This window comes from Phyllostomus discolor, chromosome 6, assembly GCF_004126475.2.
Source record: "Phyllostomus discolor isolate MPI-MPIP mPhyDis1 chromosome 6, mPhyDis1.pri.v3, whole genome shotgun sequence".
Taxonomy (NCBI): Eukaryota; Metazoa; Chordata; class Mammalia; order Chiroptera; family Phyllostomidae; genus Phyllostomus; species Phyllostomus discolor.
The window spans coordinates 119,446-132,326 of NC_040908.2; the positions used below are offsets into that span (position 1 = coordinate 119,446).

General features: G+C 60.9%; 1 protein-coding gene across 2 annotated transcripts; it reads right to left on the minus strand.

Annotated features, from left to right (window-relative positions):
- Positions 1-7,128: 7,128 nt before the first annotated feature.
- On the minus strand, positions 7,129-12,667 carry FAM110C (family with sequence similarity 110 member C). Of its 2 annotated transcripts, none has more exons than XM_036027619.1 (2): positions 11,171-12,667; positions 7,129-7,505 (listed from the first exon to the last, which is right to left on the minus strand). In XM_036027619.1, exon 1 carries the CDS (start codon positions 12,419-12,421, stop codon positions 11,186-11,188), a length of 1,236 nt encoding a protein of 411 aa, XP_035883512.1. In that variant the 5' UTR covers positions 12,422-12,667; the 3' UTR covers positions 7,129-7,505; positions 11,171-11,185. The 2 variants fall into 2 exon arrangements, with proteins under 2 accessions (XP_035883512.1, XP_035883511.1); XM_036027618.1 differs by having other exon boundaries at positions 11,157-12,667.
- Positions 12,668-12,881: the final 214 nt, after the last annotated feature.

The following is a 12,881-nucleotide window of genomic DNA, read 5'->3' on the forward strand; positions in this document are numbered from 1 at the left end:
AGGCACATGGGCTGCACACAGGTATTCGGAATGTGCACATCCGGCATCTGGGCCCTTTTTTTTTTTACTATTGCTGAAAAAATCACAAACCCAAAGATGTGTGAAACATTCTAAAGAAGCCCTCTCTTTCCTAACTCTGGTCATTCCCCACGTACTTAATGGTGAACAGGTGGCCCCCCCAAGGATCACGGTTCTGCCCCACTTTGCCGTAGAGTCCTGGAAGGTCCCCACATTCTCCAGCCTTGGGGTCCGTGACTCACCCTGAGGTGGCTGCACTTTGGGGTCACATGGGCCACCCCTAGTTTAGTGGCTTAGCTCCCGGATGCTGGTCAGCACTGTCCTGGGCTCCGCTGGCTCAGCTTGTGTGCTCTCCCTGACTCCCTCTTTACACGAATCATCTTATGTGACGTGAGCAGCATGAGCAGAACCACGCGAGCCTTTCCTGCCACGCAAATGGTTGCTGCTCTGAGATTTCTCGGCGTGGGAGATGTTGGGGCCACATGGTCACCCCAGGCAGCCCAACCTGCCTGAGCCACTCGGCAGATGGCAGGCGGGCCCTGAGCAGTTGGGGGTGGTGTCCTGCACCTGAGTTCTGCTTAGGCTTTGGCGCTGAATCCGTGTGTGCACTTGACGAGGTAGTAAGTCCTCTCCACATTGCGGCTGGCTTTTGCTTCTTGAAGAGCCCCCTGCTGCAGACAGTGAGGGCAGCCTTTGCAGCCAGGCGGACGTGGGTTCAAACCCTTATGTCTCCAACGGACTAATTCTTTGACTGAGGCAAGTACTCAGTCTCTCCACACCTCAGCCTCTCCTACAGACCATGCTGGTCCTCGCCGGCTGTCATGAGGGTCACCAGGAGTAGCCAATGTAAAGCACTTGGCGCGGTCCTGCTGCTGAGGCCGCAGCCCCTCGAGTGGGGAGCTCCCCCCCGGAGCTGGTCCCCCCAGGTGCAGGGGAAGTTGGCTCTCAGGGCTTCCCGCCTTCCCCTCCCTGTTTGCAGGGGCGGGGGGCTTCCCGGGACAGGGGACTCAGTGCTGACCCTGGGAAGTCTCGGGCAAACAGGGTTGGCTAATTGCCCTGCTCATGTGCACCTGTCGGGCCATCTCAGAACAAGCCCCGGACAGGCGAGGGGGCTGCCTTCTGGGCCTGTGTGCACAGGGCGGTGTGGGCCTGGGCCTTGAGCTCCTCCTGGGAGGTGGGAGGGCGGGAACACGTGGTTCTTACAACTTTATTTCCATTGAAGCGTAGCTGACGGACAACAGTGTTACATTAGTTTCAGACGTACAACACAGTGATGTGACATTTACATGCCTTACGACGTGATCTCCAGGATAAGTCCGGTAATCACCTGTCACCGTGCCGCATACGGTGACAACGGTCTGTGCTGCACAGGACACCCCGTGACTTCTGGGGCTGGGAGTGCGTACCCCTTGGTCCCCTCCACCCCAGGACACCCTCCTCCCCTCTAGCGGCCACCAATCTGTTCCTGCAAGTCTGGTTCTGTTTTGTTTCTTGTTTTTTAGATTCCACACACAAGTGACACCAGGTGGTACTTGTCTTTCTTGGACCCACTGCGCTCTGCACGATGCCCTCTGTGCCCATTGTGGTGTCACAAATGGTGGATTTCATCCTTTCGTGGCCAAGTGACATCTCACTGTGCACGTGCACCACCTCTTCTGCACCCACTTGTCTGCTGCCGACAGGCGTCCGGATGCTTCCGGGCCTTGGCTGCGTCACATGGGGCTGCAGTCGGCACAGGGGCGCACCTCTCCCCAAACCAGTGTTCTCATCTGCTTTGGAGAAAAACCCAGGAGTGAAGTCACTGGCTCGTAAGGCAGTTCCATTGTTAATGTTTTGGGGAATCTCCAGACTTGGTTTCCACAGGGCCTGCCCCAGTCTGTGTCCCACTGACACGCACGAGGGTCCCCTTTCTCCACGTCCTCGCCAGCACTTGCCGTGTGTTAATTTATTGATGGTGGCCATTCTGACAGGTGTGAGGCGATGCCTCGTTGTGGCTGTAATTTGCATTTCTCTGACAATTAGTGACACTGAGCATCTGCTCAGATGTCCGCTGGTCCTCCTTGGAAAAATGTCTGCTAGGGTCCCTTGCTCATTTTTAATTGGACCACTTGGTTTCATTTTTTGATGCTAATTGTGTATGTTCTTCATATGTTTTGGGTATTAAAGCCCTTATTGGACGCACCTTTGGTGAATACCTCTGGTCATGCAGCAGGTTGGGGGTCCTCCTCTGTGAAAAGGTTTTTAGTTTGACACGGTCCCACTTGCTCGTGTTTCCTGTCTCGCCCTTGCCCAGGGAGACACCTCCAGGAACACAGGGCCGGGACCAGTGTCAAGGAGTTTGCTGCCCGTGTTTTCTTCTAGGGGTTTTATGTTTCAGGCCTTACCTCTAAGTCTTTACCCATTTCGGGCTTATTTTTGTGTGTGGTGTGGGAAAGTGATCTGCTTCATTCTTAACACGCACCTGCCCTGGTTTTCCCAACGCCGGGCGCCAGCGAGACTTCTGTCTTTGCCCCATCGTGCGCCCCTGCTGTCTGGTCCTGGGCTAACTGGCCGCGTGGGTGTGGACTTATTTCTGGGCCCCGTTCTGTTCCATGCGTCCGCACGTGCTCTTCGGTGCCAGTGTCCTCCTGCTGGGTTACGGCAGCTTTTCCGCCCAGCCTGCAACCTGGGGGTGGGACAGCGCGAGCGAGCTTCGGGCTTCTGCTCAGGATCGCTCCGGCTGCGTGAGCGCTTTGGGGGGGCCACGCGGTGCAGCGAGTAACTTCCAGCTCGTGCTCCTGGCCAAGTGGGTGTGTGCCCGTCTCAGCAGGTGGCCGCGTGGACACTGTCTCTGGAACCTCAGATACGCCTGCAGGGTGATGCCAAGTGAGAACAGCCGGGGTGCACACCCCCTCCCCCACACTCCGGATGCCGTCACCAAGACTTGCCGCACAGCTCGGGAGACCGCGGTCCTCGAGTCATGGCGATTGGCCTGGCTGGTCCCCGCCTGAGCCTTGCCGCCCGCCTCCCAGGGCGGGTCCTCCAGTCGCTGCATCTTTGCTGCATGGACTTGCTGCGCTTCCCCAGCTTTGAAAAGTGGACTCACGGAAGCCACGGGGGGATGCACAGTCCCTCCCAACGACGACTCCTGACCAGATGCGGACCGAGTCCTGAGGCCCCGCGTGGTCGTGTCCTGCTTCTCACTGATTACAGGGCCCCGAAGCTCTACACCGCGGAGGAGCAGGAGCAGGGCCTCCAGGGGCCGCGGTGGAACAAACCTCCAGCGAAGAAAACGTGCCGATCACAGTTCACACGCGCTCCTCGCCGGTCGCTCGACTCTTCCCTCGCATTCTGGGTTTGGGTTGCGATTCTGGTTCAGACAGCCCGGCCGCCTGCATCTGTCATGTCTGCTGCTCCATCGACTGTCATTACTCGTCCCCCACCCCCACCCGAATGCATATCTGTCCTCCGAGGGGCTGAGCCCGTCCCGGCAGGGGGCTTGGGGATGCCCAGCGCTGTCCTCGGCTTCGTGGTGAATGCACGTGGGCGAGTTCTGCTCGTGGTCACCGGTGGCTTATCCCAGGTCAAGGTCACGACAGCTCAGGGGCACGGCTGCTGCGACGCCACGGGCTGCCCTGCAGGGTGTGGGCCCAGCAGATGCTGGGCCTCCCTGTCCAGGCCCTTGGCTGACACACACTCAGACCGAGCAACCCGCAGGCTCCGCTGCCACTGCGGCCCCGCCCCCCCGGCTGCTCCTGCGTCCCAGGCTCTCCCTCTCCAAGGAAGCCAACACTCTATTTTGAGTTAAAGATGAGTAGTTGTTAACGGGCTAATGCACCCTCCCCTCAGAAAGCACTTCATTCCAACCACACTCTTCGAGGAGACAACACGAAGGTGACAGTCAGCGGCAGAGCTGGAGGCCTGGGCAGCAAGCGCGGAGAACCCCGGGCAGCCGCCCGTTCCGGGGTTTCTGTGTCGCTTCCCTGCGCTGCCCGCTGCTGCCCACGCCCTGGCTGTGGGAGGACTCGCTCTCTGACCCGGCGTTTCCGACCCGGAACACGGAGGCGGTGTGAGATCTGTTTATTTCCCTGTTGCACACGCAAGCGGAGTTCACACACCAAACCACCGGGCATCATCTCATCGCTTCCCGTTTTACTGGATTTTCAGACACAGCAACTGAAAAGGGTGAGAACCGGTTTACGTGAAGGCAGAACAGACAACGGCCCTCAGACTCTGCGGTGGCCCCACACGGCGAGACCGGAGTGTCCACAGCCCCCCGGCACCGGGCCCTGGTCACTGTGGGCGTAAGCAGGGTGTTCTCATCCTCCTGGGGGATGCCTGTCTCTGGACTCAGGTGGACCCATGGGCGTAAGCGCCTGCAGGGCTCAAACGCACCCGGTCAGCGCGGTCAGGGTCCGGGCCGGCAGGCCGGAGGTCCCCGCCCCCGCTGCACCCGCCCCAAGCCCAGCGGGCACCGAGCGCGAACTCCACTGCTCAGTGAGGTGGCGGAAGGCTAGCGGCCGCGCTGGCTTTCAGGCCTCTGTGCTGGCTCTGCGATGAGGTCGCTCACAGCGCCCGGGGAAGGGCGTCCTTCCCCGCTGCAGACTGATGATGAAACATCAGTGAAAGGCAAACACCGTCCTAAACACTCGAGACTGGTTTCACTGCGCCCCACCTCCCGGAAGACTCCGAGCGGTGACTTCCAGCCTTCTTCATCTCACGGCGCACACAAACTAGCTCCTGACGTTCTCGATGCAGCAAAAACTACGTGCTGCGGCCCATCTGACCAAGAACAGGTGTAACTTGCACTCTTCGCACCAGACAGCTGTGGTTGTGCTGGCTGCCGTCGCTCCTTACTCGACGCTCTGAGGAACAAGGGGTCAGTGCCCCCGACTAACCAGCCAGGCGTCGCACGTTTGGAAAATTCCTGCGGCACGCCAACACCGCGGTGGGGCCCCGGCACGTGACGCACCGATGCGGCTGCTCCCCTCGCTCACACGGACGTCCTGAGGGGTGGGTGACATCAGGGAGACGGGAGAAAGTATAATAGACAGACACTGGCTCCGATGGTGTTCACACTGTTCAAGTGCATAAATTTAGGTCAATAAATGATACAATACTTTGTTTCTTTAACACACATGCCCCGTATTGCACTTCCGTTGCAAGTAAGCATGCAGCAGAAGCTCTGTTTAGAAACCGCAGTAAGAATCACTAGCTGCGTCCACACTGGGCGCTGGCCCGCTGGCCCGCTGGCCCAGGGCAGCGTCTCACAAAGCGTCTTTTCATTCCTGCGCCGGGACCGCAGCGAAAACTACGGGAGCGCGCGCAGCAGGGAGGCTCCCCCTGGGCGGGGCCTCGCTCCCCGGCGCCCGCGGCTGGCGCGCGCTGGCTGGCGCTCTGCCAGGCTGTGCTCCGTGCTTTTCCACCCCTGTGTCCTTCCCACCGTGTTCCTTACTGCGCTACTTTTCAAAAAAGCAAAACAGCAATCACAAGCTTTTCCATTCAGCCTGAGCTGCACGGTTAGATTTTCTCCAAGTCACTTGGCAAATTGGGACGCCTCGGGGTCGGGAGAGCGCTCGTCCTCCCCAGCACACCCTGCGCCCCCGCCCGCACACGCCTCCGAGGCGACTCCGGAATCCACTTGAGGGACTCGCCCCGTCCGTCCGGTGCCCCAGGCAAGCACGAGCACTTCTGGGAGGTCTTGGTGACTAAACCAAGGCTTGGAAAACATTTTTCATCTATTAGGTGGGTGGTGAGTCAGCACCGTTTTGACGTGAGATAATTTTGACCTAAGTTTCCGTTCCTCCTGTTGTGAGTGTGGGAAGCCACGCAACAATTTCACCTAAAGCGCTCACCTGCAAAACCGACGCAACACCTGCGAAGAAACGAGCTGGGTGCAGGAGAAGGTCCTGTAAGGGTCCCCTCATCCTCAACATCTTCGTGTTTAATGAGGTGCGACCCAGGGAACTGCAGCATTTTCAGAGGGGCGCCGGGGGTGGGGGGTGGGGGTGCAACCTTAGAGCAGGGAACGTGCTGTCCTCCCAGGGACCCCGAGAAAGGCCGGCCCAACAGCCGAGGGAACCTCCGAGGTGCAGACTGCACGGGCCTCACCCCGCACAGAGGCTCCGCCCCCAGCCCCAGGCCGGAAGGCAATTAAACAGCAACTGCAAGAAGACAACTGGGAGAAAGTGCAGGAAGTGAGAAAGGGGAAAGTGATTTAAAGTCATTCTGCTGAAACTAAAATTATATGACGTGAATAAAAATCATTTCAAGACCAATTGTGTGAAAATAAATATTTAAGTAACTCAAAGACCTACTTTCATAGTAAAACTTACAAAACAGAATTCAACATTAGAAACATACACAAATATAACAAAATGAGTCGGTTCAAAAATATTTTACCATTTGGAAACGCATTTCTCTCCTGTCCATATTCTTCCCTCGAATAAGTTTGTTCTGCAGGAGATGTGTTTTGATAAAACCCGGAGTCTGGCGGCACTCGAGGGTGACAGTCTCTCCGGGGTGGCCCGCGGCGGCGACAGACACTCTCGCCCAAGGCTCTGAGCCGAAGGCTGTTGCCTCCCTCTGGGTGCCCGGGCAGCTTGGTTGGACCCCGGGGACTCCTTATCTGCAAGCACCTGCCCTCCCCTGCAACACGCCCTTTGCCCGAGGGGTGCCCGGCACCGTCTCGGAGGGGGCGGGTGACATGCACAGGGCAGGCCGGTGCCCTGGAGCTGGGGCTCCCGCCCCTTCTCGGAGCTCTCAGACAGCCGTGGACGGACAGACGCTGCTGAGGGCACTGATGGTGCTCCTGCCGCCTCTCAAAAAACTGCCCAGGTACCGGCAAAGTGTTTTTAGCAGCATCTCAACTCTCGTCTTTTCCCAGTTTTTGCACGGTCTGCCGCCCAGTGGGAGTGGCATTAGTGGAAGGCCGGGCAGCCCTCCAGTGATTTTGAAAGTGCTGTGTCACCCCGGGGCCTGGTTGGCGGCGTGACGCTGAGTGTCTGTGTGTGTGCCCAGTGCGACGCCTCCTCGTGGGTCCGGAACGCCGACGGGACGGTGCCGATGGCCCGAGATGACTGAAGGCAGTAAATACCACGGCATGCTTGGTTCTCCTGCTCTTTGCCTTTCTTCCTTTTAAAAATAAATCTCGGTACGGTTAAAATGCATCGTGGTGTCTCTTCGTAAACCAGTCAAAACGATGCCCCTGAACATATCCCTCTCCCACCCCCCACTGCCCTGTCCACTGCCTGCCGGAGGCCGGGGCGGGGCCACCCCAACGAGGAAGCAAACACCTCCTGGAGCTTTGGCCAGGCAGTGGCTGCAATCACCCAGTTAATTCCCGGTTTCTCAGCTCCAGGCTTTCTGAGGTTACTCCAGCTCCTGCAGTGGGTCCCTTGTGGCCACCAGGGTGTGCTGGACAAAGCCTGCGGCAGGGAGTGTGGCCCTGGGGTCTCCAGTCATCTGGGACATGCTTCAGGGGTCCCTGCTGTTGGAAAGGCTGCATCCTGAGGGGTAAGGAAAAGCCGTGAATCAACACCAGTCCTGGCAAAAGTCGAAAGGTCAGCATTATACTTCCAAGCCTGCTCCCTGCAGTCTTTGGCTTTGTGATGTTGTGTGCACCCTAAATTTGGAAAAGAAGTTGGCTGCCTTTCACTTTTATTTCCCTCCGACTCCTCACGGGCAGTAGACAATTTCCCTGACTGTTAGTGAAGCCAGCGCTGACCTCCATGGAGCTGCCAGTGGAGCAGAACACAGGCAGGCAGTCCAGGTACCCAGGTGCAGGCAAACACGCCCACAGGTGTGTCTAAGAGGGCCCAGGTACGACCTGAGGACAGAGCACGGCGCCTCACGGCACTCAGCCCCACGCACCTGCAGTGCTCTCTGAGTCAGGGCCTGCAGCCTCCGCTGGTCGGGAAGGAGGGGCCGGGGCGGGGGCGTGTCTGCTGCTCCCCAGGGCATCTCCGCCCAAGGTGAGGCCAGCTCTGCCCGTCCCCTCAGCGGAGACCCCACGGGGACCCTTTCCTATCAAAGAGCAAGGCGAAGAGAGCTGTGGGACACCTGAGACCTTTGCCTTAAAATTAAACTGTTTACCCCTAACTAACCCACAGGACAAGTTACCACTCTTTCATAACAATATTCAAGTCAGCGACATCTATTCCACCCCAAAGCCAGGAAACCACAGACCTAATCTGGGCAGGCCTGCCGTCCCAGTGACTGGAAGGACAGGAAGATGAGTAACCGCCAGCAGACAGGGGAGCGGCGCTCGGCACACAGACGCTGGGAGCGGGACGCCGAGCCGGCACCAGCCACGTGGCAGCGTTTGCTCCTCATGATGATCCCCGCAGGCTCGGGGGCGCGCTCCGTGAGCCCTTCCCAGCTCTGAACTCTCGGCTTGAAAAGCAAACGTTTTTCACTCCATGGGGGCAATAAACTTATTAACTTGTTCTTTACTTCTGGGTGGTATATTTTTCCCTTATTTTTTAAAATTTATTTTTAGAGAGGGGAAGGGAGGGAGAAAGAGAGGGAGAGAAACATCGATGTGGGGTCACCTCTCACACGCCCCCTACTGGGGACCTGGCCCACAACCCAGGCCTGTGCCCTGACTGGGAATCGAACTGGCCACCCTTTGGTTTACAGGCCGGCATTCAGTCAACTGAGCCAGGGCTATATTTTCATTCTAATTGATAATACCTACCAATGGGACATAAACCTCCAGATAAGATATACGTTTTCTTTTTCACTTAGAAAGCATGTCTTTGTTCATCTCAGGTTTTCTGAATTTTTCATGAAATCCTAAAGTGAAGCTGCCTGAATTTCCACACAAATGTCCTGATAAGCTAGAAGGAAATCACAGCTTTCATTGCTCCTTCCTCAGCGTCCAGAGGTGACGAACGAAAGCAGTCCCAGACCAGTGACCCCCTGAGGAGGGGGCGGCTGCTAAAGACCCCCAGGAGAAAGGGGAAGGGCGCCCTGCCGCACGCCGGGGTCCCGCTGGCTCTTCCTCGGGCCACAGGCGTCAGCCGAGGGGCTGTGATCAGAAGCAGACCCGTCCCCCGTCTCCGCCCCAGGCCTCCTCCCCACTCTCGAGCAGACAGACACTAGGTCTCCTGGGCCAAAGTTTCCAGGATCTCGCACCCTGTTTGGGGTCTAGGAGAGTAAGTTTGTGAAGTAAATGTTTACAGAGCTGGTGGCTGCTGGGTGCACAGCCCAGGGGGCAGGTCAGTCTCCCTTCTGAGCAACAGTGTGGCACAGCTGAGGAGCCAGGCGGCACTGCCCGCCTCGGACAGACGGGACTAAGAGGGAGGCAGGGAGAGGGTGGCTCACCCACTGGAGCACTTTGCTGTGTCGGCCCCTCCCCCCTCCCCCCACTGCTCCTCCTGGGCACGGGCAGTTCTCAGGGGCCAAGCCAACTTCGCCCACTCTCCCTTCGCTCAGCCCTGGACGGGCCTTGGAAAGGGCACTGCATCGGCTGCACCCCAGATTCTCTCCAGGGCACTGCCTGACACTGCGGGCCCAGGGGTGGGGGTGGGGGTGGGGCCTGGGTGCAGAGGGGTCACAGGGGAAGCCTTTCACTTCCTGTTGTCGAGGTCTACTCCGGTCTGTTTGTGCATCATCTGGTCACTGTCCAGCCACGAATTCTGCTGCTGCCTGTGCACGGAGCTCTGGCGGCCTGCAGGACACTGACTTACTAATCTACATTTTAGGAGCTCCAACAGACAGCGGTTTTCCTTGTTTTCTTTTCGGGGCTCCAATCAGGAAGTGGGGACACACGGACCATCGCCCGCACAGAAGCACCGCGTGCGGAGCTGGGGACCATCTGCCTTCACTCTGTGGCCACTGGACGCGGTCAGCGCAGGCGGGGACTGACACAGCACAGCCCCCACGTCCAGTTCAGGGCCGGGCGCCCTGGACCGGGCGCCCTGGGGCCGAGCGGAGCCATGACAACTTCCGTCCTCCACACCCAGACATTCGTGGCGCCTGTGTTCCAGCTCCAAAAGTCAGCTTGCGAAAGGCCCAAGTAAATCTCCTTCATGTTAAAATTTTAACTACCTGCTTACATTCTTGGGGGCCTACGCTAGTGGAAAATAAAATTCAATAAACTATAAGGACCCACTTCAGCTGCGATCCTTCCGAGTCTAAAACAAGCCACGAACGCATCTCTGCTTGTTCACTCTCACGCCCGCACCGAGGCCGAGACGTCCCTGCGTCCTCACCCGCCGGTGACAGGTGAGCCACGCACACAGGCACCTGCCCCGCCGCGCTAAGAACTGACGCTGTCTTCAATGAGCTTATCTCAAGGGCAGACAGAATTACTTCCACCACGTGATTTTCTAAAAATCTGCATCGCTGTCATTGAAGGGCAGGAGAAGAAAAGAGGCTGTAAGGGTTAAATCCTTGGTTCCCTTAGGAGAACCGTGAAGAGGTAGGGCCTGCTCTCCCTTCCCTGTCCCCGGAGCACCCGCCCCGCCGGCGCCTGGAAGGAGGGGCGCACGCGGAGCGAGAATCCGGTTCCTTAGCTCCCGCGTGAAGACCTCGAGGCCGGCCCTGCGCTGCTGGTGTCCAGGGGCAAGAGGCGCACCTCCCGCGTCCTCATCGGAGCCACGAGGGTCGGACCCCAGCGACCAGACGGCCCGGCGCGCAGTCAGCGCGGAAGCTCCTTCTCGGGACTACGCGGCCCCCGCGGGCGCCGCTGAGAAAGCTCTCGAACAGTTTAAACTACGTCTAGCCAAGCGGAGGGCTTCCCGGCCACCCGAACGCCCCAGCGCTGACCAGACGCTGCAGACGCCGCGCCCCCAGCAGCGTGCCCTTCTGTGGGGCAGGGGCGATGGCGGCGGCCCGGGCGAGGGGCGGGGGGCGGGGCACAGACAGCTCTACCCAGACCGGTGATATCGGAGGGCGAGGCTGCTTTCTGACAGCTCTGTACAATCCCCAGTTTCCTTCTTTTCATAGCACTGCACCAGCTGGGACGGTGTTAGCGTGCCGCTCCCGGCGGTCAGAAGTGGTGCGTTCAAGAGAAAGGGCGCTTGGCCCGTGGGGACCTGGACTGTCCACAGGCAGCACTCTGCGTCTCAATCTCTAGGGTCCCTTCGGACCTCAGAGGCCTGGCCGTCCCGCGCGGAGCCCTCCCAGACACGCGCACAGACACCCCGGCTCACCCTTGGGTCCCGACCTCCGGGCGCAGCGGTCACGCCAGGCCCTGCAGCCGCGGGCCCAGGGTCTCCTTGGCCTTCTTACAGGTGTACAGCCACTTGATGATGCGGGCGTTCCTCTCCACGACCGAGGTGGAGCTGGGCAGCTTCTCCATCAGCTCCTCCTCCTGCAGCCCCTCGTCGCTGCCGCTGTGCCGGGAGAAGCCGCTGTCGGAGGTGGCCATGCTCACGCTGCGAACCTTTAGGCCGAGGCGGTCCGAGCCCGCGGAGAAGTTCTCCCTCCCGAGCGCCTCCACCACCTCGGGCTCCAGGCCGCAGAACTGGAAGAAGTTGTCGAATTCCGCCGCGGACATGGAGTAGCGGGAGCTGAGGTCCGACTGCGAGCGCTGCAGCCCCCTGCGCCTGGTCACTCGCGGCTCTGGGCTGCCCGGCCGGGCCGGACCCCTGTGGCGCACTGGAGGCGCGGGGGTCGCTGCCTGGACGCTGGGACGCTCTGGGGGCGCCGGGGCCGCTGCTGGGGGCGCCGGGGTCGCTGCCGGGACGCTGGGACGCGCTGGGGGCGCCGGGGTCGCTGCTGGGGGCGCCGGGGCCGCTGCCGGGACGCTGGGACGCGCTGGGGGCGCCGGGGTCGCTGCTGGGGGCGCCGGGGTCGCTGCCGGGACGCTGGGACGCACTGGGGGCGCCGGGGTCGCTGCCGGGACGCTGGGACGCGCTGGGGGCGCCGGGGCCGCTGCCGGGACGCATGGGCGCGCCGTGGTTGTTGCTGCGACGCAGGGGCGCTCGGGGGGACCAGGGGCCACTGCGGGGTTGGGCTTGGTTGGAGCCGCCTCCTCTCCCCTGGCCGTGGCCTCTCCCCCCGCCGGGGACTTCTCGGGGGACGCCGACGTCTTCTCCTTGCCTGACCCCGGCAGGAACTTTCTCACCAGGCCGCCCCCGAAACTGTCGGCGCTCGGCCCACGCACGAACTCGCACTTCTGCCGGTACATGACCAGCGAATCCGGCCTCAGCGGCTTCCGCGCTATTGTCCTGCGTGCCACGGCACCCGGGGCGCAAGCCGGGGGCCGAGGGTCGACCACCGGCCCTTCACCCGCCCCAGGGCTGCTGCCCTCGGGGGCAGGATCCCCGGCTGCCCCCGGCAGGCCTCGGACGTACTTGGCGCGGTCAGCGGCCAGCCTCTCCACCGCGCTCCTGCGCGCCGGCACCGCCGCGTCCGATCGCCGCGGCAGAAGCCGCTCCATCCGGGGCGCGTCCAGGCTGGGCAGCGCGTGCATTCCCGCTGGCAGAGCTGCTGGGGCTCCGGCCCCGCGGAAAACCGCCCGGTGGGGCGCCCGGTGCGGCGCCCGGCAGTCCAGGGTCAATTCCGAAGTCCGCCCAGGGTGGGGACCGGCTCCCGGAGTCCGCTAGCCCCGGAACCGACGCTGGGGAACACAGGTCCGTGCCGACTGGAGAGCCGCGACTCCTCCCTACGGGTTCTCGCCCGCTCCCCGGCGCTTTGAGAGGCTCAGCCTGGCCCCTCACCTCCCACAGGCTTCGCCCCCTCCCCCGCCCCCTCCCCCGAGCCCGCACCTCGCCTTACTCACCGCCCCGCCCCTGACCTCCTGCCAGCCTGCTGCGCCCGCCTCTCCCTCCACCTGGCTCCGCCCCTCACCGCCCACCTGGCGCTGGGAGGGCCGGGCAGCCGCGTCCCCGTGTCCCCTCTGCGCCAAGGACCGGGAAGAACCGAGTTCGTTC